Consider the following 23,578-nt stretch of genomic DNA (forward strand, 5'->3'; position numbering starts at 1 on the left):
CGGAGTTCCACTCAGCCATATTACAGGTATTCGGTAAGCTGACTGGGAGATTGGCATGGTGGCGCATGCGCAGTTGGAGCAAGTTGCCGGCTTGCAACAAATGTGCATGCGCCGAAATGGACGGAAATTGACGATCTCCTGGACAGCTTACCGAAGAGCCGGACGATGGCTGCGTGGAACTCTGCTGCCTGAATCTGTGCCCAAGTTAAGTATAAAGTATGGGGCATTTCCCCGGGAGGGCAGTAAGTCTGGGGGGAGGGGGGGTCTACATGGGGTGGGTACGTTTTTTTATTTTTTTATTACAGGTTTGAATTCTCCTTTAAGCCTTGAACTTCATAGGCAGGTGTGTCCAATCATGAGAAAAGGTATTTAAGGTGGCCAATTGCAAGTTGTGCTTCTTTTTGACTCTCCTCTGAAGAGTGACAGCGTGGGATCCTCAAAGCAACAAGATCTGAAAACAAAGATTGTTCAGTATCATGGTTTAGGGGAAGGTTACAAAAGCTCTCAGAGGTGTCAGTTTCAACTGTAAGGAATGTAATCAGGAAATGAAAGGCCACAGGCACATTTGCGGTAAAACCCAGGTCTGGCAGGCAAAAAAAAAAAAAAAACTATACAAGAGCGGCATATGTAGAGGATTGTGAGAATGATTACAGACAATCCAAAGATCACCTCCAAGACACTTGCATCGTTCTACAATTTGCACAAAGAACATCTGTATGGCAGGGTGATGAGAAAGAAGCCCTTTCTAACAGAACACCAATTCCTGCTTTTCAGCTATCTTGGTTTCCCCCGATTAGTTACCAGGCAGTAACCAATCAGTGCCTTGAGGGGGGCCACATGGCACATAACAGTTTGAATCTGAGCTGCATGCTAAAGATCAATTGCAAACTCACTGAACAGTTATGCCTCATGCGGCCCCCATTCAAGTCACAGACTAACTCAGAGTTAGAGAGCTGAAAAGCAGGACGTTCGGTTCTGTTCGATATCCAGTCTCTTCAGCCTTTATAGATTACATTTTTGGCTAATTAACTATATTACAAACATTTTTATATTTTGCACAGCTTACCCAGTTTAGTTTTACACTGAACTGTTCCTTAAAAGCATACACAAATAGTTAAACAGTCACAGGGGCCAGACTTTAATGAAGGACCACAAAAGGGGGGGGGGACCCGATGCGGACAGCACTGGTCTAGACGATTACTTTATATTTGGTCTAGGCCCAGGCCATGTTTGATATCGGCTGCTTTTAAGTCTGTGATTCACTTCTATTTATATTTTACTACTTTAAAGTCAGCATTGCATACCGATTGGAAATTTCATAAATATTACTCTACAATAATTGATTAACATTGACAAACCAATTATAAGTCTCTATGGTAAGAATCTGTTTAATCAATGGAATAACTGTCCATAATGAAAACCAACCCATTTAAAAATTACATTTATTAAGGAGTTCCAATTTGTAAAATAGTGGTTCAACAAGATTTTATTACAGTATTATGGGGTGGGGGTCCAACAAATTAACACAAACCAGTATATTAAAACAAAAATAAAATAATCCCCATTTTGTACAGAATGGCCACACTTATAATATGCTCATCAATTGCAGCCCCACCCCTCCCCAAAAAACAAAAAAAGTTAAACACAAATCCACGGTGGCATAAGAGGGTATCGGCTATTTGATGACCCAATACAGGGCCAGACATATTAAACTGCTAAAAATAAACAAGTTTTGTATGGTCTATCCTCTATAGCCATAGATTCTGTCAAGGTAACATGCATGCTATCATTCAAATACTTCAAAACCATCACATGCAAAGAAGCTAAAAAATGTGATCTGCCCTCAATAGGAGGGTTGAATAAAAAAAATAGCAAAACAAAAACAGACAGCAATACTACCATTAAATTTTCATTTTAATATCTCCACAAACTGTGAATACTAAAGTTACAGACAAAGGATAATCATAATGTGGCAGTGAAGGGGAGGATCTTCAAGGCCAGCATTATAAATATGGAATTATAAATTTAAAACATTTCTGGTTTAAAAAATAAATCTGGTAGTAAAGGCGGCTCCAAAACTAGTAGGGTCTCTCTCTGCGTTCCTGGCGATGGTCACTCCTGAAAGAAAGTAAAGATTTAGCAGGTTGCCTTTAGTATTTTAGACTGTGCATGTTAAAGGGAAAAAACAACATACTTATCCATTTTGCTGGGACCACCTCGTCTTCCACCACCAACTCTTCCACCAAGTTGTTCCATAAGGGGACCAGGGGGACCTGGGGGTCCTCCCCTCCTTCCTCCACCAAATCCTCTGTCCATGCCACGGCCTCTGAAGCCCCCTCTATCTCCTCCACGGCCACCTCTGAACATACCAGGCCCTCCACGGTCCATTAGGCCTCTGCCTCCTCTCATGCCGGGCCCACCTCTTCCACGTTCTCCTCCTGCAATTGCAGTAAATCAATTAGTTACGCACAGCAGAGGACCAGGGGGAAAAAAATAAAATCATGGAAACAACACACACAAACAAGAGATATCCAGAAGGATTTTAGAATCATTACTAAAAATAAATAAACCCAAAACAAAAGGCAAAAATGCACCTTTAAAAACAAATGCAATCAAACTCCAACTGAAAAGAGTGGTCTTATCAACTCTAACAAGTATTTTCAGAGGAAACACAACAGGAATACATTAGACAAACTAAATTACAAATAAAACATGCTGTCTGGGACTTCAAATTGGTTCATAATATTCATCCTATGAGATGGGGCAAAAACTATAAACAAATAGAAACTAATACAACCATCCGTACCTTGAGGTGGGAAAGGAGGAAAAGGACCATCAGGCTTAGGAGCCTTACACTGGTTACATTCTGTTCTCCAAGCAAAATTTTGGTTTCCACATCCCCTAAAGAAAAAGAGAGACTGAAATGGATACATTTACCTACACACTCAACACAGTAGCCACCTTTATTATAAAACTTTAAAGTGTTTGAGCAATTTTACAAGGGGCCTGGTCACAATGAAAGGTCTTCACATTTGCCAGCAAACAAATGGAAGAACTGTAAATGCATTTCTGAATTGTCAATTTCTGTAGACTGCCAAAAAATCACATGACACACACACACTAGCAAAAGTCTTCACCCCCTTGGCATTTTTAATGTTTTATTGCCTCACAACCTGGAATTAAATTGGATTGTTTGAGAGTTTGCACCATTAAAATTTCCAGAACATGCTTACAACTTTGAAGACGTTTGCTTCACAATAATAAAAAAAACAAATACGACAAAATAAATCTTCAATGTGCACAACTGTCTAACCCCCCCTAAAGTCAGTACTTTGTAGAGCCATCTTTTGCATCAATTACAGCTGCAAGTCGCTTTGGATAAGTCTCTACGAGCTTGCCACTAGAATTTTTGCCCATTTCTCAAGGCAAAACTGCTCCTTCAAGTTGGATGGTTTTCGCTTGTGAACAGCAATCTTCAAGTCGGACCACAGATTCTCAATTTGATTGAGGTCTGGACTTTGACTAGGCCATTCTAACACATTTAAAATTTCCCCTTAAACCACTTTGAGTGTTGCTTTTGAAGTATGCTTCGGGTCATTGGACAGAGGTTCACCTTCCAGCAGGACAAGTCTCAAATCACATGCAGACACAGGTTTCGCTCAAGAATATACCTGAATTTAGCACCATCTTTCCCTTGAGTCGGACCACCTTCCCAGTCCCTGCTGCTGAATAACATCCCTACAGCATGATGCTGCCACCATGTTTCACTGTGGCGATGGTGTTCTTGGGGTGATTGGATGTGTTGGGTTAGCACCAGACATAGCAATTTCCTTGGTGGTTGATAAGGTCAATTTTAGTCTCATCTGGCAGAGCACCTACCTCCATACATTTGGGGAGTTGCCCACATGCCTTTTGGCAAACTTAAAATTTGCCTTCTTATTTTTAACTTTAAGTAATGGCTTTTTTCTGGCCACTTCCATAAAGCCCAGCTCTATGGAGTGTACGGCTTATTGTGGTCCTCTGGACAGATACTCCAGTCTCTGCAACTCCTTCAGGGTTACCTTTGGTCTCTGCGCTGCCGATCCGAATAATGACCTCCTTGTCCGGTCTGTGAGTTTTGGTGGGCAGCCCTCTATTGGCAGGTTTGTTGTGGTACCATGACCAATAAAAAGGGTGTGTTTATACCGACCATGCGACAGTTAGAATGCACACAGGTGGGCTTCATTTCACCAATTATGTGTCTTTTGAAGGTAATTGGTTGCAACAGGATTTGTTTAGGGCTTCACGGCAATTTTCAGGTTTTTTTTTTTTAAAAAAAAAAAAATTGTATACATATTTTTCTCATTTCACTTCCACCTACTTAAGACTATTTTGCGCAGACCCATCACATAAAATAAGATTAAGAAACATTTAAATTACAGGTTGGAATGTAACAAAATAGGTGTGAAAATTTTGCAAGGCAGTGTACATACATAAAGCAATTACACACTATATATACACAGACACAAGTCCAACAATCAGATCTTTGCAAAAACTAAAAAGTGTGTTTATACAATGTTTTACATAGGAAAACTCTACAGATTAGTGCTTTAAAAAAAAAAAAAAAAAAAAAAAAAAAAAGTGTCCATGACAGTAACCCTTTAGATGGTAGCATACCTTCTTGTTCAACTACAAAGCTTGTGTTGAATATACTTTTGCTTATGATTTGTGATTTTAGCTTTATTTTGCAGCAGCATCTTGTTTTGTTCTGGTAAGTGTATAGATAAAGGCGCTTTAACGGTTTATGTTAACTATGTAATATTTTCTCTATTATACTTACGGGTTGGGACACTGCCAGTCACCAGCCCTGTGCTGCACATTACCGCTAACTGGGCTACCTCGTGGTCCACGTGGTCCTCTTGGCATGAATCCCCCACGGTCTCCTCCTCGGCCACCCATGCGACCCATGGGACCTCAATTAGAAAATTACACAGTCATTCAATGACATATATTCTGTAGTTTACAAATACCAAATTGCAAAAAATACCACACAGGATGGATCTAAAAGGGGAGCAGTATAATTTCTTACCTCCACGGAGAGGTGGTGGCTGCCCTCTGCTGTCACGTAAAAGCAACCCCCCTCGCATGCTACCTAGCAAAGGCTTTTTGCGAGCCAGCGACACTTTCAACTTGCTTCCATTAAGATCCTTCCCTACAAAAAATAAAATTTACATTTATGTGTATGCTTGGAAAAAAGAATTTTTTTCTACCATTTAAAATGTTCTCAAACCAATAAGTATTTTAGTATGTTGTGTATGTAGGCAGTCACCTGCGTTCATTATGCAAGATTATGTGCTTTCAGAGTAAGTGGCGCATGAGAGCATTGGGGAGGATGACCAGTTCATTTTGAATTATATAGTGTTGTCACAGACTCCGTGTATTTCTTGTACATTGGCAACCTTCTGCCTTATTGTATACTGTATTTAGAATCTTGAAATATTGTTCTTGAAATCAGTCATTTACTGTGTGTGGAGGGATATCTCCCTAATCCTTTACTATACAGTGGAACCTCAATTTTACACCCCTGATTTTTGTTTTGTGGTCTATATACTATGCACAATACATTTCCCTGATTTTACACCATTTTTTCTGGTCCCCTGAAAAACGTAAAATGTGGGTTCTACTGTAAAAGCGAATTGGGCAATTTTTCAACAATGTATTTTAACTGGCAGAGAACCCCCAGCTGGGCATTGAGGAGACAGTCCATGACATTTGCTATTGATGTATATTTAAACTGGTCTTCCCTGACAGTAGCCAAACCCCACATCCACCCTATATTGTAATCCATAGGGCATCTCAGCCGTAAAGAGATACTGAAGCTTATCAGAGAACAAGGGCTCAGGGCACTGACGAAAGTTTTTTGAAAATGATTTTAGAACATAATTCTGCTTTAGAAGGGCTATTGTAGTGCACCATCTAGATTCTAGAGGAAAATTTTTTAAAGGGCACCTATCGGCCAAAATCAAACACATTAACAATCTGACCAGTACAACCAAAACACGATTAATCAAACTACATGCAGTTTGTTTGTTTTTTTCAAAAAACCCCTTACTTTTCTTTCACTGAGGGAGTCCATATAGTGACTATAACAAAGACCATAACATGCAAAGTTCAGGAGCATGCTCAGATTGTAGCACTGCCTTGAGTATTTTACCCAGAATGCCTTGTTTTAGTAAACTCCTCCACTAGAAGTATCACGAGATTTCCCTATCTTGTCCCCTGCTGGTGATATTATGCAAATGAAGGGCACACAGTAACTTCCAGAAGGTGGCAGCACTACTGAACAGCAGCCAACAGAAGTTTGGCTGATTTGAAAAAAAAGCTTAGAAGGGTTGCTAAGCAATTAGGGAATTTCAACTGAGCATGTGCAAGAGTTCAGAGCTGTTGGCTGTGAAGATATAGGTAGGAGGAGCCAGTGAAATCCAAGATGGCTGCCTCAGCTAGAACTTCATTGGAGATATGGGAGATCTTGCAGAAAGTATAGTGATCCGATGATTTACATTATACAAACAATTCTGTTTTAAAAATCTGATTTCTTGAACTTTCACATAGTGTATTTACTTAGTAAATGATTTTAGATTGGTGCCCTTTAAGCAGTTTGCATTTGATAATAGAAATCTTTACCATCACAAAGTTCTACAGCAGTCTTAGCTGAAGGTGGGTCTTCAAAAGACACAGTGCCATCTCCTTTGGGCTTCCCGGTTTCCTTGTCCGTAAAAATGTTTACAAGTGGTTGGCCTGTCCGCTTGTTTATCTGTGGGAAAGAAAAAGATGCATCAGGAGTTTTTTTTTTTTATCATACCATAAAATGCTTTTTGCAGACAACTGTCCTGGAATCAAAGAAGGGGCTAAAGCTTATGACAGGAATGGACACCACATTTATACAAAGGTTGTGCTGGTTCAGCCTACAGAACTCCAGCCCCCTGCATTTAAAGGAACAGTAACAACAAAAAATGAAAGTATCCTAAAGCAATAAAAATATAATGTTCTGTTGTGCTGCCCTAGTAAAATGTGTGTTTGCTTCAGAAACTATTCAATGCTGAAAAATTAGAAAAGGCACAGGATTATTCATAACTTATCTGTTATCTACTCTGTGTCCTGTGCTTGAATGTCTACCCCCCCATGGCTACAAAGCAGTTGGTTTATTTAAACTATAGTTGTGTTTCTGAAGCAAACCGCAGCGCCTGGCAAGACTACATTATATTGTCTTTTCTTTAATAATTTTTCATTTTTTGTGTGACACTGTTCCTTCAATGCACCATTAATGGGCTAAGAAGTGTTTAGGCCCTTCTACTTTCCAGCTGCAAGTGATAATGCTAATCCTGACCTATGAACAAATCCTCAATATCTGTACTAGGTTGTAACAGAGCATGTGGCATTGTGCACAAAGGGAGGTCCTCAAGAACCTGTGACGTGTGTCAAGGACGGCTTCCAATTATCAATAAAAGAAAAAAAGATACTGTTGCTTCATTTAACAAAATTAATGCAAAAATCAAAAAACTAATAGTTAAATATTTTCCACAAGTCAGTCCATATTACAGACCTTAAGAGTCATTACAAGAAAATGAAAGCCAATTATAGAAATAAGGTTGCTGCACAGCAACAAGGTTCCTGGTAACAACCCTGGCTGCTGTGGTTGAAGGTGCACGTGGGTGGGATAACCACAGACAAAGCCAAACCAAACCTTATTTTAATGACAACATTCCTAATTTCTTTACTGGTACTTTGAACCTGCATAACCATGACACTTACCTTGACATCACCACAGTGTTTGAAGAAATCCACTATTTCTTCTACAGTTACATCTTCATTTAGTCCCTGTACATACACAGTATTGTTTTCTTGCTCCTCTTCTGGGTCCAAAGGCAATGGTAAAGGCATAGGGGGTCCTACAATACAAATTTAGAGACAATTCTAAAATATATAAAGAAGGTACAGAAGTTGCTGTACTATTCACTGCAAACTTTTTTTGTTCCATATACAGTTTGTCAGTTCCCTGGAGCCAGAGCACCTGGACCAGTGTCAAATTGAAGCGTTCTCTACTTTGGATTGTGCATCTGGTGTCCATATAGTTCACCTCTAGCCAGCAACAGAAAATAGACACACTACAGCAATTAACTGTTGTGTCTAGCCTTTGCCCTATATAGACATGGATTTCAATTCACAGATCTATATTTGATTATCAATACAAAGCACTATTCTACCATGGGGACATGGCATTTTGAAAGCAGAAGTACACCCTGAAAATGTGACTAGAAATGCTATTTTGAACGAATTGATCCAGCCTAAAGATTGAGCATCTAGTAGTAATGGTCAGGCCTTCAAAGTTGTCACAGGAGTTTCCAGTCTTGAATTTTGTTAATGTGTCTACATCCCCCATTGTTCTCCATAGAAAAGGTTTCCAATTGGGTGGGATGAAAAAGCTAGCCAGGTGTGGTGGTGGGGGTACTAAAAAGAGAGGGGGTGGAGAAAACCCTAAACCATATAAAGAATTACTTAAATCTTCCAACAAACTACATGACAATGTGAAGAAGTTTAAAAAAAAAAAAAAAAATTGCAGGGTACAGTATTAAAGAAAAAAAAAAGTACCCACCTAAATCAAGATCTGGTCCATCATCCAAGAGTCCTAGCAGATGAAATTATAAAGAGAAGTTAGTTCACAAGTTCACACATGCATGTACAACACAAACTGCAACATCAAAACTACTTAGAACCACTGTTAAAATGTATAGGGGATTCCACCAGGGCACAGGTGGCGGGGCAAGCAATAACCAATTCAGGCAGATCTGTTCTGCATATAAACCTTTTTACCACAGGGCAAGGTGAAAACCCCACATGGGTTGGGTTGCATGTTCACTGCCACCAACTAAACAGCAGGAAGAAGCAGCAGCGAAAAAATGCTTTTAAAAAAACAGGGGAAGGGCAATAAAGCACTTAACACTATAACAGTGATTTGATTCAAGTTAGTGTGCCCGTATTAGTTTAACAGTTAAGTCCTCCAAATAAACCATGTAGACCAATTTCAGTGCATTAATGCAAGTATTCCCCCAAATTACACACAACTCTGTTCAGATTTGCTTTTCAGCTGTTTAACCATATAACCGTGTATACCCCTACAAAATGCCGGCCAGACCCGTAAACTTCTGCACACGGGGAGTTATACACCATGGCATGGAGGTGAGAAAATTAAAAAATATAAACAAATGTAGCAGTTATATAAGAGGGGGGGGAGGGGCTTCTTTGTTACACTACCCATTTGTAATACTCAAAAACTTACCACCAGGCTTACTGAAGCCAGCTCGATCTCCACCGCTGCTGGGAGAATAAAGGTGAAGAAATGAAGGCCTTTTCCCTTTAAAGAGCCATTAAGCATTCTGGGCCTCGAAGGGGGTTCAAGGGTACAGAGCCGGCCGTGGCTTAACATCTCCATACAAAGCATCTGTCTCATCACGGCACTAATCTTCAAGGGTGTTTTTTGTATAGCTACTTTTACATTCACATACATCTACATAGGTCTTTATGCTTCAGGGTGTAAACCATCAGCAGAAGTATTAAGCATGCAATGCTTAGCTGACCAATAACAGTACCAGAAACCTTCACTTCATACATTGAACAAGATGCCATCTTCTGCTTTAATATGCCAGTATTTCATAAATTATACATTGTTCTTTATGATAAGCACTACAATAAGGAGAGTGCAGAAGACGACTGTCCCTAGATCAGACAAATTTGTCAGACAGGTGACATATCAAAAGTGAATATAAGGCAATAATATACCAATGCATTAGTGAAGGGTACAGAAAGTGAAGCTGTGTAGGAACAGCAAATCCAAAAAGAAAAGATGATCTGTAAACGCAATGTAAGTTGAACAGTAAAAACGTTTAGTTGCCGAGAGTACACTTACACTGGGTATTTTGAAGGGGCCAGAAACTAGTCAAGATTTGAAACAAATAAGTTGTGATTTAGCTTGAGATTTCCTGTTAAACAAGCATTGCATCTTTAATACATTTGTCAGCAGCAAGCTGCCCACACAGCTTATAACCTTTAACACCAAGTTTTATTATAAAAAAAAGTTTACATTATAGAAGATAGACGTACGTAGGATTTAAACCTGATGCCACCAGTTTGGCACCTAAATTTACAATATGACTGTTTACAATACATTGTTCTGTTCTAATTTTTAAATTATTGACTGATATTGGGATATTTTTCCTCTCCATTTAGACACCGAGTCCCACTTTTCATAATGCTGCCGGCTGAGTGGGCACTTTTAAGAACTGAAGTGTATACAACGCTCTCACTTTGTAACCTGTGGCATATAAATTTGACAAAGCATGTTAAAAGAAGGGATTTTCATGTACAGCCAATAAGAGCAATAGACATATCCAGGCAAATGACAATTCATTTATTATAGTAATATAAAGAGTCAGACAGGGCTCAATATACCTACCAGACTAACATGTGTAGGGGTTAACATTTTACTTAAACGATTTTGAATCATGTTTAGAGATAACTGGAGAACACACAATACTCTATATAGGTTAAGAATTGAGTGTACAAACCATAATCCAACAATCTTGGTCAATGCCAAAGCTATGCCTGTAGCGTGCACTTCATAAAAGCATACAACTTTCAGCTGACATGCAGATTGGCATAACCATCAGAACAGAGGACACAGGTAATAACATCCAAAAAAAGGTTTCCAAAATCCTGCACACTTATGTTTGCATTGTAAAGTGGCTGACACCCTATTAAGTACAGGGCAGCACAGTGGAAGTGTAGGTTTCTTGTTCATACCTCTGGAGCAAACTGAAAAATCAAGCTAAATGCTTGTGCTGAAACCAGGCAACTAGGGTTGATTGGGTTGGTGTGCACAAGTCAGAGAGGTTATGGAGATTGAGAAAAGAAAAATACTGAATGGGGGTCTAAATACACCCCACAGAAATAATTAGATTAGATTTATTCATGATACAGTTGAGGTGATACGCCTCCTGTGTAAAAAATGTATTCCAAACCAGTCATCTTTCAGTCAGTGCAACATTATGCTGTTGAAGGAAAAAATAATTTAGTTCAAAGATTCTCTCTTACCCCATGCCACCACGAGAGCCCCTCCCACCACGGCTCATGCCACCTCTGTCAAACATGCCCCGACCCCTGCTGCGTGAATCGGAGCCTCCAGAACTACGATTATCGCCAGAGCTGGAGAAACCCTGATGAGGCTCCTGGCCATAGGGACTTTTACTGCTAGAATGTTCTGGACGATAGCTGCCTAAAATGGAATGAAGCAATTATGATATAATCTTGATATATATCTATATATCTCGATCTATAAAACAAAGCATGCAGTTACTCACTCTGTTGTCCGTAACTACTGCTCTGTTGCCCATACTGTCCTGGTGGCTGACTGCTATAGGAAGATGAAGGAGGTGGGTAACTGGTAGGAGGAGGTTGCTGCTGTTGGGGTGCCTGGTAGCTACTCTGTTGGCCATATCCACTTTGTTGACCATAACTACTTGGCTGTCCATAGGAGCCCTGCTGAGAATATGAAGTTTGCTGTCCATAGCTGCTCTGCTGGGTGTAGGAACTTGGCTGGGAATAGGAGCTCTGTTCATAGCTTGATGGCTGGGAGCTAGAATAAATGTTCAAGATGAAAGAGAAAAAAAAAAAAAAAAGTTACTAAGATGAAGCCATGTCCTTTTGTAAACAAAAAAAAAATTAATTAAAAAAAAGGCCATAAATATGCCAAATATTGGCTTCCGACATGGCCTTTTTGCAGCCAGATTACTATCTTAATTGCAGTGCCAGGCAGAAATGCCAACCACTGTCCCCTTTTATCCATGTGCAACTATAAGTACAAATTTAAAGGGGCTGCTCACCTTAACTGGTGTTAAAATTAACTTATTATGGATGAAGAGAATAAAATTGAGACCTTGCAAACTGTTTTTGAGTTTAGATTTTTTATTCAGCAGCTCTCCTGTTTGCAATATCAGCAATCTGGTTGCCAGTGTCCAAATTACCCTAGCAACCACACATTGATTTGAATTACAGATTGGAATATGAATAAGTGCATGAATAGAAAGATGATTAATAAAAAGTAAAAGTATAGCATTACAGAACAAATAATTCAAAATCTCTCTCTCAAATTCAAAAGTTTCTTAGAATTAGCCACTCTTTAACATACTAAACATTTAAAAGTGAACGATCCTTTTAAGAAACCATAGTAGATGGTAAGTAAATTACAAAAAGCAAAGTAAATTTACCTTGTAGGAGGGTAGGATGGTGGTGCGCTCACTTGCTGCACTGGATAGCTTGCAGCAACTTGAGGGTAGCTGTAGCTGCTTTGACTATAGCCAATGCTAGGCTGGGCATATGTGGCTGTACTTGGTGGGGGCTGATTGGTATCTGCTGGCTTGCTTCCATCTTGAGGTCTACAAAAAAAAAAAAAAAAAAAATTACAACAGTTTCAATATAAAGCAGATAATGTTGTGGTCTAGAAATAGTAAAGGCTAACAAATTTTGCGTCTATGCTTTTGTTGAACACTTCAGGGACCAAATTACGATTGAAAAAAAAAAACAATAGTTAATGAAATAAGCGATTTATGGTTTTAAATATGTATCATTTATATGTCTTTTAAAAGAATTCCACACAATAGACTTTTACCTTGCAGACGCAGTAGTAGCAGGCTGCTGACCATAAGAAGGATATGCAGGTTGGGAACCATAGGCAGAGGGTGCAGCATATGTAGCCTGGGTTGTGGTGGTAGCTGCAGTGGTACTGTCATAGCCTGTAGAACCATAGCCTTGTATGGGCTGGCTATAGGCTTGGGGAGCAGCTGGAGCAGTGTAACCTGCAAGGCACAAAAAGGTTTTAAATGGTACATAAAATGAACATTAAGATATTTGCATTCATACGTTTTAATGATACATGGAACATATACAGTTAGGTTACCTCAGTGCCGTTTTAAGTTTTCCCTCACACATGTCTAATATAAAATGTATCCCAACTCACTGATAATGCAGACATCACTTGACTTAGGGCTCAAATGGACTGGCATTTTCTCTGCGGTTAGTTTTGCAGTGTTCCATCACAGGGAAGCACAGAACAAAAATCACAGCTCTTCCTTATGGGCCCGTACGGAAACAGGCACATCCAAGCTCAGAACGAAGATGGAATGCATTGCTTTGGTTTAAATGTTAGCCTGGGAGAACAGCAAATATTGAGTAGCTTCCATTTCCCTGTTTATTCTTGAGCTAAACAATGCAAAGTCCTGCAAAAATGGCACAGTAACACCAAGAAATCCAAGTGTCCTAAAGTAAGAACTTATATGTATTGTACTAGTAAAACTGGGATTTTTGCTTCAGAAACAAGAACGATATATAACTATTATATAAACAATCTGCTGTGTAGCCATGGGGGCAGCGATTTAAGCACATGGTAGATAACAGATAAGTTCTGAAGAATCTCATTGTATACTACAGAGCTCATCTGTTATCTGCTATGTACCCTGTGCCTTTTCTCTTTTTTTTTTCCAACTTTGAACGGCTGCCCCCATGGCTACACAGCAGCTTGTTTATATAAACAACTTTAGTGTTTCTGAAGCGCACACACACGTCAGTTTTACCAGTGCAGGGCAATGGTACATTATTTTCATTACTTTGACAATTTAATTTTTACTGTTAATGTTCCTTTAATCATTGGACTTGTTGAAGAGCCTCTTCAATCTGGTGGAAAGCATCTTTTGTTTTTGCTATGCAAAGTCTGTGTGTAGAGTTCCCTTTGAATTATCTTCATGGAAATGTAACCAGTCACTTGGATGGTAAATTTAGATAGGTAAATTACTAAAATAAACCCCTACAACTTCTAAGTGTATACCCAGCACTCTGCCTCCAATGTCACCCTTGCAAAGAGGAAGTTTACAGTGGTACAGCAACCAAATATTTGAACATACATTTTAACACTGAAAACTCAAATGGAAGGCCTTAATTTAATCAGCTAAATTGCACAACACAAGTTCTGTTACAAAAACAATGGGAACGATATGATGACGTAGTAAACCACCTTCTTGCTTCAGTTATTTTTTTTTATAAATCTTTTTTTTATTACTCAATATGTATAATTTTAGTTTGATATTTACATATATTTACAAAATACTGTTTGAAAACAATACTTCCCGTGTACTGCAAAACGTAGGGTGACTCACTCTGCATCTTCCCCCTAACCCGACTTCTGCAAAAACCGGAACCACGGGCTTGTCTTCACCTGCCTGCTAGCATGGGAAAGAGCACTGGGGCAGCGACCAGTGTTCCACAGTCCTGCCACTACAAGGTAAGTTGGGGGAAAAAAGGGGATTGCTGCAACTTCCCACAAAATCCGGCTTGTACAATGTGTAATAGAATGGGCTGCTGTCACGGTTGTAGCGCTTAGCTTCTGGTTTTGGCACAAGTCGGGTTAGGGGGAAGATGCACAGCGAGTCGCTCTATCGCCGTTTTGCAGTACACAGGAAGTAGTGTTTTCAAACAGTATTTTTTTAATAAAGCATTAATTTTAATAAACTTTATGCAGGGTAGACCTATTTTTTTTAGTGTTACTGTTCCTTTAAGAGTTCCATAGATAAAAGCTTTCAGGCCTTTGTCCCCAGTTATTGTTACCTGTCGGTGGCTGTCCATATGAAGTGGCATAGGCAGACTGTTGCCCATAGCTGGCTGTTGTCTGTGCCTGTGTGTAACTGGCATCACTGGGCTGGGCATAGGTGCCATAACTCTGCTGTCCATAAGTTGCCTAAAAATAGGAATTGTATTTAAAAAAGTTATCAACGGGGCTCATCAAGTTAATGCAGAACATAAATGTACTGTACAATGGTGTTCAGCATAATTACCTGTGCAGTCTGAGTGTAGCCTTGAGCTGGCTGTGCAGTATATGCACTGTAACTGCATTAAGAAAAAGGAAACACTGAATAACATTATACAAGACAAATTACTAAGACACTCACATTTCTATTTGCAAACATGTAATTTTGCCATCATGCACAAACTGAGGTGTATTAAAGGAATAGTTAAAGGGATCCTCTCATCCCAGAAGTTACTTGATGCCTGACTATTCTGCAAGTTTGCCAAGTTGTGCCTTACTGCTAAACTGATAACTAACTTGACAGCTACCACAGAAATCGGGGACCAGTGGCAGTACTTAGAGGCAGATTTATAAAGGGTCGAATTTCGTGTTCATAGGAGTTTTATATTTTTAAAACTCCAATGAAACGCGAAATTTGACCAATCAAAAATTAAAGGAAAAAAAAAAAAAAAAAAGATTTTTCAAAGGTGGGTGAATAATATGGACCCGAAAACTGCACAAAAAACTTGAATGCCAGGAAGGCTACAAACAACTCCAAATTGATTCCAGAACGTCTTCCATAAGCTAAAACAGCAATTCGGCAGGTTTTAGGTGGCGAATAGTCAAATTCGAGTTCTTAACGGGCCAGTGTATGATAAATCTCGTTATCAAATTTTTGTATTGTAGAGTTTTTGCAGCAAACACCAGCTGTATAAATGCGGCACAATCAGTACATTATATTTTCATTACTTTAATGCACTTTGTTTGGTGTTACTATTGATTTAACTTTTAAAAAAAATAGGGCTTGTGATGACTAGTTTTTTTATTCTTTAAAAGCAATTTAACTGAAGCAACTACGTTTGGCCCTTGCGAAAGAAGGTAACTGAACTGGTAATGTAATTAATTCTATCCAATGAAGATCGGTTAACAAGCAAGTAAAAACAAAGGGGGAGATTGTACACTGGAAATATAATTATCTACCTCATATAGGGTTGCCACCTTTATTAAAAATGTTTACCGGCCACAGGGGGGGGGGGGGTCACCAAAAGGGGGCGGTCAGTGACACTGGCGGAGCTACGCTGCATGCCACAAAAGGGGCGGAGCAACATCGCACAGCGCTGGAAAAAAGATAAGTTCTTTGCAAATCGGGGGCAGGCCAGGGGCTTTTTTTAAAGGGTATTACAAATTACCGGCAATTGCATTGCCGGTAAATTTGTAATACCGGCCCCGGCAGGTGTTTTACTGCCTAGGCCGGTAAAATACCGGCCGGGTGGCAACTCTAACCTCATAATGATCAAAGAGTTGCTTCAATTGCCATGTTTAGCTTTCGAAATAAATATGTTTAGCTTTTTGTAAAAATATAGGCAAATAGGTGTTCAGTCCCATTAAACACTACATGGACAGGAAAGCTTCTGAATGCATAGTTTGTAAAACTTACAGGTAAACCTACTGACCTTTGTTGGGCTCCAGTTTGGCCATAGGTGCTGTAATCTATAACAGAGGAATGTTAAACTTATAAGTAAAAAAAAGTTTTAAAAAAAAAAAAAACAGAGCAATACTATGGAACATACCCTTATATATTTCAAATAATCCATAAGAATTAAGTTTTTGTTCTGTGGTTAAAAACCCAGTAATAAAATTATTCTACAGCAGCATATTTATGACACCAAAGCAAGTCCTCAATTTCAGCGGCTGTTGTCAGCCTAAGTAATTTTTCAGGCTGAGAGAAGCAGATCTGCTTAGTGTCCCTGCTCCATTTATTTGAATCTGATCAGGCTGAGATCAGCCCAATTAAGCAGGCTGAATACAGCTGCCGACAATAGCCTGTGTCCATAGCCTAATGCAAAACTTAACAGCGCTCCAAGCACTTTTGCATTTATGCTCTTCTCTTACAAGTGAACTGCTGCCAAGATCTTCAAATCTAATATAATATGTAAGAGCATCCTCTGCTGTTCTGATCTATATTGAGCAACAAACCGGAGCAGGAGCATCAGGAAATGCTTCCCAAATAAATTAATCTTTTACAGCCCTCTCTAGCTTTACCTGTAAATGAAGCAGACTACTCAATCAGTGGACACATGTAAAATAAGCAATCAAGCAAAAAAATGACTGACAAAGATAATATATTCACACACAAATATTCTCTCTATTTTGGCATGCAAATTAGGAAAAATGCACCCACCCCTAATAAAAATTTGCCAGTTAAGGATACATTTTTGATTGGCCAAGAGAAAGGACTTTGGTCAAGGCTAAATGCCGCAACAAACATGATTCACTGAATCCCTAATTATAGCACTGTATCAAAGTTATACACAATTAGAATGCAAGTTTTCATATGCCAAAGCTATGTATTTTAAAGTATAAAGCACAAGGAATTGCAAATAACGGGCAAAATTACTTAAAACACGGAGCAAGGAAATTTACATTTAGATGTTTAATTAGTCAATTATCCTTGGCCAGCACTCCTTATAATAGCTACAGCTGGAAGATTAGCCTGCAGGACCAATGATTTGGTCAGGAGAAACTTTGCCCAATATATGCAACAGGGAGGTGCTAGCCATTGATAAACTTAACCAAAAGGACACGTGATGTTGATGTGGTATGGTCACTGACAGTTTTAGGATTCGATTTTTGGAAATGTTTGCATTTGCACAGAATGAATTGCTAATAAAACATGGAGTCATTGAATGAACTCTGATCAATCTCCTGTTTGTATCATAACCATATATTGAGAAGGCATTTTAAACAGGGCTAATGGGTCTTTTTGACTGCTGTTTTGTCCACTATACTACAAAAAACAAAAAGCTTGCCAAGCCAACATCTTAGTCCGAAACAAATTGTATGAAATACTAGATGCCACTCTTCTGGTATGGTTTTGCACCTGATGTGAAACAGCAACATTTGCTTCCAGTAAACAGAGCATCACTGAGTTTGGACATTGACGTTGGGCCACAGGCCTGACTTCAGTTCTAGCACAAAAAAAACAATCCACACTTAAAATGAATAATTCTTATGCGGATACTGGTTCCAGAGACATCTTGACAATGAGTGTCCTGGGATGTAAGAAGGGGTTTCAATCAACCTGTTTCTCATCTCTATAGAAAGCAATGTACTGTGCATGTCTGATTTGTATCTGAGTAGGAGGCAGCAAGCATGCACACTAGACAGCTCTTTAACCAAATTTCCTAGTCAAAGGAGAAGGAAGGCTTAGTATACCAAAGGGGGTAGCACTTCAAGCTAGATAAGGAAATTACTAATTTTAACAGCTGTTTGAGCTTCTATCTTCGAAAGTACGACAGAAGTAAGTTAATTGTGAGCTGTTTGGAGTTCTTTTTAGGGCAGAGACACGCACAGATTCGGGGAGATTTAGTGGCCCGGCGACAAATCGCCTCTTCTACGGGCGACTAGTCTCCCTGAACTAAGGGATGGCACGACGAGCACTCCGTTTTCTGAAGTTGCCCGAAGTTTCGTGAGGCAACTTTGGAAAACTAAGCGCTCCATTCTAACAGGTGGGAAAGCTTTTAGGGGAGATTAGCCGCCCAAAGAAGAGGCAATTTGTCACTGGGCAACTAAATATCCACACATCTTAGCATGTGCCCTTACCCTATGTATAAATGTAGTTTGGTTTGGGATCCAGCCAATTCCCAGTGCCTGCGGAAATGGGTTTTTTTTTTTTCCAAAATGCATCAGTTAATAGTGCTGTTCCAGCAGAATTCTGCACTGAAATCAGTTTCCTTCAAAGAGCAAATTATTTTTTAATATTTAATTTTGAAATCTGGCAATGGGCTAGACATGTCAGTTTCCCATCTGCCCCCAGTCATGTAACTTGTGCTCTAATAAACTTCAGTCACTTGACTGCAAGTTAAGGTGTCCATACACGGAGAGATCCGCTCGTTTGGCGATGTCACCAAACGAGCGGATCTCTCCCCGATATGCCCACCTTGCGGTAGGCAATATCGGGCTGATCCGATCATGGGCCCAAGGGCCCAACGATCGGATCCTAACAGTGGCTTTACGGGCGGTCGGATCGCATCGATGAACAGATGCGGCCGCGATCCGACTATATATACACAAATTAGGGTTTCAGATTTATATTCCAAAATCGTGGATTTGGCACATCCTACTTTTTAGGGATTTCAAAATTAAAAAGAAAAAAAAAAAAACACTTATTCTTTAAAGGGGAACTATCGTGAAAATAAAAAAATTATAAGCTTCTTCATTCTTTCTAAATACAATCAGGTAAAAATTCTGTACCATTTCTGAAATACTCAAGTTTTTATCGTCTCGATTTCTCTCAGAATCCAGGATTCGGCCGAATCCTTCTGCCTGGCCGAACTGAATTTGCATATGCAAATTAGGGGCGGGGAGGGAAAACCACACGACTTCACAAAAGAAAAAAAAATCCCCTTCCCAGCCCAATTAGCATATGCAAATTAGGATTCGGTTCAGCAGAATCTTTCACGAAGGATTCAGCCGAATTCAAAATAGAGGATTCTGTACATCCCTAATTAACACACAGGCTGTTGGCTCCGGCTGTTTTTGCAGGCTGAGAGAAGCATATGTGCTTCATGAAAGACAACTACAGTTTATATAATTAAGCTGCTGTGTAGTCCTGACGAAGGGAGGGTTAATCCCCCCCGAAACGTTGATGCACAGGTGGTCACTTTAAATAAAAGGGGTAAGCTCCCCACCTGCAACATACATGGTGGTGTGCTATTCTCTTAAATCTTCTAGTCAGTGGGGCAGCCATTCAATCTGAACAGTGCAAAACCTCATGTTTACAGAGCATATAACAGATTAGATGCACAGAATAGGTTTAAATTTTACAGGGGTCACATGGAATTCATAGCTCTCCGCAGAACTGTACAATGAAAACCTTTTAGAAATTAACAGTAGATTTGATATTGCATTTAAATAACTTCAGTTGCAACAACTACCCTAATGTTACTGCAGCCCCTCTAAATATTGACATTTAACTTTGTTAAAGCTTTATATGTTATGTCCAACTTACAATTACAAGAGGTGTTCAACCTTTAAGCCATGAATGTTTACGGTTTTATTACAAGAAAAAAAAAAAATTCTATACATGGTTTTACCTGTTATGTAACCTATGTGCCCCATTAGCCCAATTCATTTTGAATGGCTGCCTAACTGGCAACACATTGCTATTTAAATAATTGTTTGTGCTTTTGAGGCAAACATGCTGCTTTTACCAAAACATGTTTATGGTAATCAATTAATCCAATAGGTGGGAAATGATACCACAATAAGCGCAGGGATTCTGCTGCAAGGCGCTTTTATCAACAACTCGGTGTTAATAAAAGCACCTTGCAGCAGAATCCCTGCGCTTATTGGTATAATTTCCCACCTATTGGATTAATTGATTACATTGCTTTGGATGGAAGCAAGGGGTCCTGATACCAGAACAAGGAAAGAAGGGTAACTATACCAGTATATTGACTTTGAACATGTCAGTGGTACATTATATTTAAATGCACGCAAAACCATTACTGGTTTTTAATTCTTGTTTCATTTTGCCTACAGTTGTCAAAAAATTAAAAAAAAAAAAAACAATCTGTGGAAGTAAGTCATACATATAAACTGAGCTGGAGAGCAACACCAGTATGCAAAAAGTTCCTGGGGAGCCAAATATGGGCTGTGTTTGGTGATTTGATATTTCCTTTGTGGACTGGGAGACTGTTTGGCAGGACACCGTTTTTTTTGCAACCAAAACTTGCCTCCAAGCCTGTAATTCAAAAATAAGCACCAGCTTTGAGGGTACTGGGAGCAACAGGTTTCTCCTAAGTCACTGCTTGGGGGTCACTGATTCCGTCCAATACCACACCTGGCAGAACAAAAGCTACCAATGCCACCAGTCAGTTTATTGGAAACTGACAATCAAGTCTAAAAATGCTCTTTAGGCAAAAATGGCTTTTCCATTAAACTAAAATGGAAGAGTACCGACTGCCCTGCAGAAGAAAAAAAGATGCAACATAAAGCATACAAATGCTCAAGTCTGCATTATTAGTTTCCACCAATGCATCCGGTTTGCTCAAAACGAACCATAATGAACAAATTGGCAGGTTCAAGTCACACAACAATTGCATGTTAAAGGATAAGTAGCCACACAAGATAAGATCCGCTCGTTTTGCAAGGTCACCAAACGAGTGGATCTTTCCCCAATATGCCCACCAACTGCAGGGCAATATTGGGTCAGTCCGAACGATCTGATTACACCAAAGAGAACAGGCGCAGACAAGAGGAGGACTGCATTAACTAGCCAATGCGGTCTTAGATTGCCAAAAACAGAAATCAAACCTCTCCAATCGATATCTTGGCCAGATATCGATCGGGGAGACCAGTCAGAAGCCCCCATACACTGGCAGATAAGCCGTGAATCAGTATAAACGACAGATATCAGCAGCTTTAATCTGCTAGTTAATGGCCACCTTAAAAATGGTGTGTGTTTCCTTCAGAAACTCTACTATAGTTTATATAAACAAACTGCTGTGTAGCCATGGGGGCAGCCATTTAAAACTTAAAAAAAAAAAACCCTACCCTACATTGACCTCCCCTCAGCCCAAGTTTTACCCCGGGCAAATGCCCCCAGCGTTTTAACCTACCCCTCGGTGCAGATTCAGGCGCTGGAGTTCACGAGCACCATCTTGAGCCGCTTTGCTAATCTTCGGAATGAGACATGCGTTGGCAATTTTCGGCGGATGCGGCGAAATTGCTCCAACTACGCAGTCATGCTGGTCTCATTCCGAAGATAACGAAGCGGCTCAAGATGGCACCTGTGAACTCCGATGCCCGAGTCTGTACCGAGGGGTGAGTAAAACATATGGGGCATTTGCCTGGGGTAACACTTAAAGGAGAAGGAAAGGTTAAAACTAAGTAAGCCTTATCAGAAAGGCCCATCTAAATATACCAGTAAACCCCCAAAGTAATGTTGCTCTGAGTCCCCTGTCAAAAGAAATACTGTATTTCTTTCCTTCTATTGTGTACACATGGGCTTCTGTATTAGACTTCCTGCCTTCAGCTTAAACCTCATTGCCCTGGGCAAGAGCATGCTCAGTTTGCTCCTCTTCCCCCGCCCCCTCCCTTCTCTGCTGTAATCTGAGCCCAGAGCAGGGAGAGACTCAGGCAGGAAGTGATGTCACACCACATTAATACTGCAGCTCCTATTCTAAACAAACAGAGAGTTTCTAGAGCTTTTTACTCAGGTATGGTAATACATTCTACAGAATAAATATAGCACTCTAGCTTGCACTATTGCAGCTAATCTATTGGCAATAAAATGCCTCCATAGCTTTCCTTCTCCTTTAAACCGAGGGGAGGAGGGAGGGTCTGTCTATGTTGGGTAAGGGTTTTTTTAAGTTTCGGGTTGCATTCTCCTTTAGGCACAGGAAAAACGGTAGATAAAAGAAGCTCTTTAGTATACAATGGGATTCTTTAGAACTTCTTATCTGCAGGCTATCCTGTGCCTTTTCTCCTTTTTTCCAGCTTCAATGGATCATCCCGACATTTTTTCATACAACGATTGTTCGTTGGATACAAGGCTAAATTCTGCATGTCTATCACCAGCACATTTTGCAATTAGTTTTCAGTTACTATTCCTAATTCTTTAGTTATTCAGCAATTTGGTTGCTAGGGTCCAAATCACAGCAGCAACCAGGCCCTGAAATGACCAACCAACTGGAATACGAATAGGAGATGGCCTGAACAAAAAGAGTTGTAATAAAAAGCAGCAATAACTTTTGTTTTTTAAGGTAAGGTCAGTGAGTATCAGAAGGAGGCAAATCGTTAAACTATTTAAGTTGCTTACACACACACAGGCGCACTTTGCCTTGCAGTTAAAGAAACGTACACGTTATCGCAATGTTTTAATAACAACTTTAGCGCTACGCAGCTGCGATCAATATCAATCACAAGCAATGAATGAAGAGAGCTACTCGGGAAAAAGAGCGTCGTATCTGTTACCCAATAACACTGCAACGTCACAATACGATGCTCGCCATGTGCTTTTAACCTAGCGCTTGGGGAGTGTAGCTAAGCTAGGTACAACCTACTGCACAATAAGAGACCGAACATTAACGCCACATTGGAAGCGAGGCCTAACTAAGCGGAAGCAGCAAACCCCCACTACGTTTCGTATGAACGTTATCATTATTAGCTGTAAACCCAAAGCTCGCCAAACAAATACAGTTAAACGATAAACACGCCTTTCGCGAAAGCAATTGCATCGATAATTACCGTAATACCGCTAGCATCTCCACTTACTTACCGGTAGACGCCATTTTGTATGCCTTCAATCGCTGCAGCGCCTGTGTGATTGAACACGCGTTGCTCCTGCGCAGTACTCTACGTGCGGACCATACCACTTGCGCATAAGAAATGGGGGGTAACTTTTTTTTTTTTTTATCCACGTACTTAGGCTCCAAATGTCGCGTGTAATTTCAAAACAATAGGGTGCCTGCAGTAAGCGAGAGCACGAGCTGGTAATACAAAATACAATAGTCTACTCCTGTGAGCGCATTCACAAGATAGAATGGATGGTTTGTTCCATTGAAATAGTGGGCGGTGATTTTGTCTTTGGGTAGGGGAAAAGTAAAATGGCTGTTGATAAGGTTAGGCGTGGTAATACCTGGATGGAATACAGTGTCACATTTGTGGTAACAGTGACTGTTTGGGTATTTATTGTCAGCAGGCGCC

The 23,578-nt window shown here is 39.9% G+C and overlaps 1 protein-coding gene across 4 annotated transcripts; it reads right to left on the reverse strand.

Moving 5' to 3' along the window:
• Positions 1-1,425: 1,425 nt before the first annotated feature.
• Positions 1,426-23,272, reverse strand: ewsr1.L (EWS RNA binding protein 1 L homeolog). Of its 4 annotated transcripts, none has more exons than XM_018239719.2 (17): positions 23,151-23,271; positions 16,321-16,357; positions 14,916-14,967; positions 14,689-14,818; positions 12,701-12,887; positions 12,300-12,467; positions 11,394-11,668; positions 11,128-11,308; positions 9,317-9,354; positions 8,633-8,665; positions 7,792-7,928; positions 6,664-6,793; positions 5,069-5,191; positions 4,820-4,952; positions 2,807-2,901; positions 2,195-2,438; positions 1,426-2,118 (listed from the first exon to the last, which is right to left on the reverse strand). In XM_018239719.2, the coding sequence occupies exons 1-17, from the start codon at positions 23,161-23,163 to the stop codon at positions 2,079-2,081; spliced, it is 2,016 nt and encodes a 671-aa protein (XP_018095208.1). In that variant the 5' UTR covers positions 23,164-23,271; the 3' UTR covers positions 1,426-2,078.
• Between the last annotated feature and the right edge of the window lie 306 nt (positions 23,273-23,578).

Source organism: Xenopus laevis, chromosome 1S, assembly GCF_017654675.1.
Source record: "Xenopus laevis strain J_2021 chromosome 1S, Xenopus_laevis_v10.1, whole genome shotgun sequence".
NCBI classification, from domain to species: Eukaryota; Metazoa; Chordata; class Amphibia; order Anura; family Pipidae; genus Xenopus; species Xenopus laevis.

Bases quoted from the DNA above. Each gene is read 5' to 3' on its own strand.
- ewsr1.L (XM_018239719.2), bottom strand. The intron at 7,929-8,632 runs GTGGGTACTTTT...TTTGTATTGTAG, and splicing joins TGGACCAGATCTTGATTTAG to GACCCCCTATGCCTTTACCA. The intron at 6,794-7,791 runs GTAAGTGTCATG...TCTTTCCCACAG, and splicing joins AACACTGTGGTGATGTCAAG to ATAAACAAGCGGACAGGCCA.